At 39.1% G+C, this 6,611-nt stretch overlaps 1 protein-coding gene across 4 annotated transcripts in view; it reads left to right on the forward strand.

Moving 5' to 3' along the window:
• Nucleotides 1-6,258, forward strand: part of KIF21A (kinesin family member 21A) — a 60,590-nt gene extending 54,332 nt beyond the window's left edge. For 3 of the 4 annotated variants that reach the window (XM_035891681.1, XM_035891680.1, XM_035891682.1), the window contains 3 exons: nt 204-374; nt 3,394-3,593; nt 5,621-6,258. In XM_035891681.1, the coding sequence (XP_035747574.1) occupies nt 204-374; nt 3,394-3,593; nt 5,621-5,714 (465 nt within the window). In that variant the 3' untranslated portion in view covers nt 5,715-6,258. Of the gene's footprint in view, nt 1-203; nt 375-3,393; nt 3,594-3,900; nt 3,939-5,620 lie in introns of those variants that run through there. The other variant, XM_035891679.1, reaches the window with a different exon arrangement.
• The last annotated feature ends 353 nt before the right edge of the window (nt 6,259-6,611 follow it).

Below are 6,611 nucleotides of genomic sequence, written 5' to 3' on the forward strand. Positions count from 1 at the left end.
TTCCTGCTTCAGGCAAGAGGTAGAAGAGGAGAAAGGAGTTGTTCTGGTAGATAAATTCTGTCAAATATACATCATGATACAGCGGCCTGTAGTAAGACTTTACAAGTTTTTCCCCTCAAGTTACTCACTGCAGTGTCTTCCAAGCTGGTTAGATGGCAGATAATTTTGCTTAACATATTTGGTTATTTGTTTATTTATTTTAGATGTTCGATGTGACTGAAGGGGCTCTTGGAAGTGTAAGTCCTACACACAATTTTGAACCTCCTCATTATGATGGCATCGAAGCACTTGCTATTATGGGAGACAACCTTTTCAGTGGATCCAGAGATAATGGAATTAAGAAATGGGATCTGGCTCAAAAAGACCTTCTTCAGGTAATGGAAAAAAATCACATGGCTCATGTGACAGTCATGCTGTAGAACTGTTTTCAGGCTGCGTAAATGTTCAGGCTCATGCAATGACTACTCACTTAGATACTGAAGTTTTTAATAGGGAAGGCATAGAGCACTGACTAAGAGAGAAATCAATAATGTACTTGATCTTTACACTAGGAATGCAGTTGCTTTTCTTTTCCGTGTATGTAGCGTTGAGAAATTCTGATGAAGTGGTTAGCCCTCTATTTTTAGTTCTGAGTATGCGGAATTTGGTTTCTTTGTTTCAGAACGAAGGCAGCACTTGCCTCGTCTGTGACTGGAACTATTGGATATCATCCTTGTCATTGACAAGTTGGTAAATTTTGGACTGGGAACTCATTAATGATAAACAATGCTTTAGAACAGACTACGGAGTATTTTTGATATTCTATAACTTACCTCTCTTGGTCCAGTCTTTTTTCTAAAAAGCTTATTCCTTAGATCTCCATTCATCTTGTTATACAATGCATATGTTATGTAATGTGTGACACACACATAATAATCTGTTTGCTCTTACAACATATTTGCTATAAGATTTTATTGGGAAAAAAAAAGGCAGGGGGGAGGGAGGGGTCAAAAAGGACCTCAAATCCAGGGAAACTTCAAAGTTCTCCATGTCAGACAAATTACAATGAACTTCTATTTTTGGCTACTTGCTATAAGTCAGTCTGTTCTTTTAGGTCTAATGAGAGGTTGTTGAGGTAGAGATACAATTAAAGTTGAGACTGTGTGAGAAAAGGAAGGCAGAAAAACAATGCCAGAAGATACTGCTGGTTTTGCAAAGGTTTGGTTAGATACCAATAGTTTAGCTTTTGGAGGGAGGAGGAGCATGTCTTTTATGTGCATTTAATGTGCAGACTGCCAGCAAGGAAATGAATAGTTAAAGTTTTGGGACATGAGAGAATAAAGGACTGGTCACCTTAAGAGGAAAATTTCTATATGGGCATACTTAGTATTCCCTAAATAAACAATCTTTCTTGACCTTCTCTCAAAATTGTCCAATTGGTTGCCAGTTCCTTTTCAGAACACTACTAAGACTTCACAGTTAAAATATGGATTCAGAAATTCAGCTTCTTACAGAAAATCTTTACTTGGCCAGATTGGGACTTCTACCCTCATATGCCTGTCTAGGGAAGTGCGCTAAGCAGCTTGTTAGCCAAAACAGGAGGACTGCAGGAACAGGAAAGATTTTGCATTCTCAGAATTATTTTATTAAAGTTGTAAGAAGAGTCTTCACTCTTGCATTTTAAGGTCATTAAAATATTATGCAATGTGCATTTTTGCCATTGCAGTTAATTTAACATCAGAAAGAATACAGAGGAAGGGGGTGGAGTACATTAACAGTGGACTAGTTGTAGTCCTTTTCTTATTTTCCTTTTGGTATATGTGCATTTCATAATTTCTGTACTTCATGGTCCCCTGTTTGTCGGTTTTAAAAGTAGAACTTAATAAAAATGATCTCACGATTCCTTCTTTTTTGTTTCTATAAAATGTTGTGTGTTTTTCAAGGAGGTGAGACTAAAGCATTTGACAAAATAATACAAATAATTTTTATTCACTGTCTTTTTAGGGAATGAAGAATGATGTTACTTTTGCTAATCATGGGGTAATTCAGGGTGAAAGGACCCACTGGAGACCACACAGTGCAAAGCTGGCCTGCTGATCCAAGCAAGGCCAACTTTAGTTAGGTCTGGTTACTCAAGGCCTTGCCCAGCTGAGTTCTCAAAATCTCCGAGGCGACAGATTGCATAGCTGCTCTGGGTGACCCGTTGCAATCCTTAAACTACTCTTGTATGAATTTCTCCTCCTCCCCCATATCCAGTCAGAATTTCTATTGTTGCAGCTTTCTCTTGGTGTGTACACTTGACTGTTTTAGATGAAGGAGGAAAAAAAACCATCCCCACCCTGAAAACAGAGCTGAGCTGCTTTAAAGTATAAATGCCAACATTTCAACAGAGGTCCTGGTTTGGCATACATGAGTTAAACAAGGTTGGTCCTCTATAACTGATGAAAAGCACTTAACAAACATGCTATTCAAAAGAATCCGGACATTATCTACTTCACTTGGTGCTATACAACCCAAGCCACAAAAACGCTTCTGTAACAAAAATAAGATTTATAAGAACAACCACCCCCTTCCCTGCTCCCTGGTTTCATGAAGTGCTGCAGGACCAGACCACCAGTGCCGTGATAGCAGTATATAATATAGATAAAATGCCAAGATGATTTTAGAAAGCTGAATGTACTCCGTAATATGAGAATGGTAGGAACTGCTTTGGTTTGCTGCCTAACTGAGCTGGAGAAGAGATGCTCTTAGTCCCTTAAAAGACAGCAAACTTGGGCTATTTTCCCCTGTGTTGGTATCAAATGGATGTTGTTCTCAGCTGGTCTGTGCAGCATTTTGCTTTCTGAATCAGCAGTGAAATGCTAGTATCCTTCCTCAATAAAGAATTAATGTATTTTTGTTAAGTGGTACATCACAAAATAAATTTATAATGTACAATGGGACAAGAAGAAAGGAGAAAGGCAAATATAGAAAGTTTTTGTTTCCCAAGTGTATTTTTGAGCAGCATTTTAGATTTTCTTTGTATGTGTTTTATAACTGTTTTACAGACAGACAGAGACCATATGTTCAAATATGCATTCAAATATGCATTTGAACGTATACAGATTTACCATTGTCCTAAATTAATTTCTGTTCTACGTCATGTCAGTTGTGCATATTGGATTTTCTTCTTGTTTTGCAATGCTATTTCACAAAGAGAAAGAAACTCGTGGTATAGAATTAGCCTCGTGGAAGATAGCACGCTCCTTGCTCTAAAGGAGGAGAAACCACAGGGCTGGGATACGTCCAGTGTCATGTAGCAAATCTACTGCAGGACAGGAATCAGGCTTAGAACTTGGGATTTTTCCATTTCTGCGCGCGTTCCTCTAGAAGTTTTTGCAGCCCTGTGAGTCCTGCCTGCCTTCTCTTTTTCAGCAAGTTCCTAATGCTCATAAAGACTGGGTGTGTGCTCTTGGCCTGGTACCTGGTGCTCCGGTTCTGCTCAGTGGCTGCAGAGGAGGCATCCTCAAGCTCTGGAATGTGGACACCTTCGCACCCATTGGGGAGATGAAGGGACACGACAGCCCTATAAATGCAATCTGCACCAACTCCAGCCAGATTTTCACAGCAGCAGAGTGAGTTTTTCTTCTCCATGAATCTTTCTTTTCCATAGCTCCTGCTAGAATTCTGTCCATGCAGATGCATTTAGGAGATCTTCAGTTGTGCAAGTCACTTCATAGTAAGCATGGGAAGACCTGGTCCATGCCCCTAAATGCTAATAATCTACTGCAGTGATCTCCAAAGTGGGGTGCATGCACCCCAGGGGATGTGCAACATGATCCATTGGGGCATGGGAAGAAAATACTAGAACTTCAGTAGTACACGTATATAATTTATAAATTAATAAATACACATGGGGGTTTGCACTCAAAAATTTTTTAGTGGTAGAGATACATGATCAAAAAAGTTTGGACACCACTGATCTACAGGATGGCACGGAGAATTTGGCAATAGCTGAGAACTTTACCAGCTTGTCTCTACAGTCGGGCTATTTACTGCTAGGACTGATTCGTGACCTGTGGGAACTTTTCTGAAAACCCTGGTATGTGGTTCTGTTTTGGTTGGTTGGTTTGATTTTTAAGTGCTGATGTATAGCAGAAGCTTTGCAAGCTATCTTAGTGTCCTTTAAACACCTTGATTTGAATATTTGCTTCCTCAGTAACAGTGAGCAAATTGAGTACCTGAAACCTCAGCGGACTTGACCAAGAAAAATATCTCATTCTGGAGAAAGTGTGGGAGACAGCAGCAGAGCCTGCTTAGTAGCGTAGTCTGAGCACAGGAGCTGTGAAAGCTGTCGCGTTATCTTCTGGTGCCAATCGGAGAACCTTCTGGCCTTCTGAATCGAAAGCAGGTCTTTCTGAATCGAAGTGGGATTTCAAAGTTGCCAAGTTTCCACGTTCGGTGGCAAATTGTTATGTTTAAGCATTAATAGATAGGGGTAGAGTCATCAAGGCTTATGTCTCTCTTTGTAAATTTATTAATAATCTTTAGGCATGCACCTGAAATTTATCCTTTATTACTATAGTGAAAGAAAATCCCAGCCTTTTGGCACTTGTAATGTTGTGGTGAAGGTCTACAGAACTTGGGCTAATCCTGACAATTTATGGCGAAGTGAAGGCTCAAGTCAGAAAACCTCTATGCTGTGATAAAGTCTGTCCTGACTGCTGCCTCCTGGCTTTTTTTGAGGGGCTTATAAGGAATACAAGAGTCAGTGTTTGCTAGCCACGTAACTCAATGTTTATGAGAAATTCATAACTTCTACCTGTCTTGCACAGGATAAATTGCTATTTAACAAGACTAATTCTTTATTTTACTTTTTAATTATGATAACAGAGTTTTGTAACACATTCCATGTGATACTTATACACATTTTAAAATTATGTAAATAGTGATTGTCACCAAAAGTACGGAATTATAGCTTGCCTCTCCTCAGCTTCTGAACACCAGCTCGCTGGTATATGCTTTCCAGCACCTGGCAAAGGGGTTTGGGTTTTTGCGGGGATTTTAGGACTTTGTATTGTCTTGTGGTTCTGTACTTTTTTTTTCACCTTTTCTGAAAGAGAGTAGACTGACACTTCTTGTGCAAACAGGGCGCTTTTTGGGTCCTGTTTGATTTAACCTGTTATAACTTTTCACACTTTTTTAATGGCAGGGACTAGCCTTGTCCTGTTGAGTCTGTCTCTAATTCTGCAGTGGACGGGCTGCTTCTGGTCTGCTGAGCTGCAAATAGTTACATGATGGAAGCGCTTCTCTGATGTCAGCCTATTGCCATTTTTAAAAAATAAGTAATAGCAGAGTAGGATTTTACTTTACTTAGATATCTAATCTTTATACTTGCCTAGATGGGTAAAGGTACTAGCCAGTGCTGTGATAAGGCTAGGGAATCTTAACTGTTGTATGTGTTGGATTGCGAGGTCTCCTGGAGGTGGAATGAGCCTCGCATATGCATTAAGGGAATATTGTTTTGCCAAAAATGCCTTTCTGAGTAAGACATCCGAGCTTTTAAGAAGGCTTCCCTGTCTTCCCCATTTCCACCCCACACCCCCATCTCTCTCCCCAATTTAATTACCCGCCTCTAATACCACTTTGTTTTGGTTTTCAGTGACCGGACTGTGAGGATCTGGAAAGCTCGAAATGTAATAGACGGACAGAGCTCAGATACAGGAGATGCAAGTGAAGATCTTGCCAGTAATTGAAAGGATGGGGATAAATGAATATATTGATGAATTTGAGGTGCACTCGATGCAGTTTGCTGCATGCTTATTAGGTAAACACTGATGACTGGAATGAACTGAAAAATAAGAGTGAACTCTTCTACTTAGACCTGCTGTCCTTAAAATATGTACTGTATTTAAGAAAAAAATAACCTTTTGGTAACATGCTTGTGTCTCAATGGTCACATGTATATGTCTATATATTATGGCTGGATTTGTGTGCATATGTAACACTTGCAGTTAAAATTAACTGGAAATCAGTCTTCTCTAACGACCATCTCAAAATTATAACCTGGAATATATAACAAAAGTGCTCTGCTGTATTTCACTCACAAGTATGATCAGGTGTTTTGCATTTTAGGGTAGCAGGGGAATGATGATGCCCCGATAATAAGCCTTTGATTATGACAGGCATTGTTTCAAGATTCTAAAGGTCACTTATACTGTCGTTAGGAAAGTGGAGTGAATACAAGATGGGAAGAAGCTGTTAATGACACATCTATCCCACATGGCTGTATCCTTCTAACAGTGAATGCCATACGATTTGTGTTAATGTTAGCATATAATCCTTATTGACCAAAGTTGTGCAGCTATGTATACTCTGTGCTCAGGACTAGAACTCAAATGCTCATAAATTGGTACGTTTTCTTAGTGGTTTGCCTATGTTCTGTAATGACTAGGTGTTCTTAATGTCAGAACAGAAATATATCTTAATCTATTTTTCTTATGGATTTGTTTCTATCATCTCACATTTTCTTTTTTAAAGCAAAATGTCTTTCCTTTTTATCTAATTTTATATGCTGCTAAATGTATTTTAAATACACTGTTTTGCAAACCTTGGCAGTTACTTTGAGAACTGAACCACGTGTATTGGAAAAA

This window comes from Egretta garzetta, unplaced genomic scaffold, assembly GCF_000687185.1.
Source record: "Egretta garzetta isolate BGI_Z169 unplaced genomic scaffold, ASM68718v1 scaffold33, whole genome shotgun sequence".
Classification (NCBI taxonomy): Eukaryota; Metazoa; Chordata; class Aves; order Pelecaniformes; family Ardeidae; genus Egretta; species Egretta garzetta.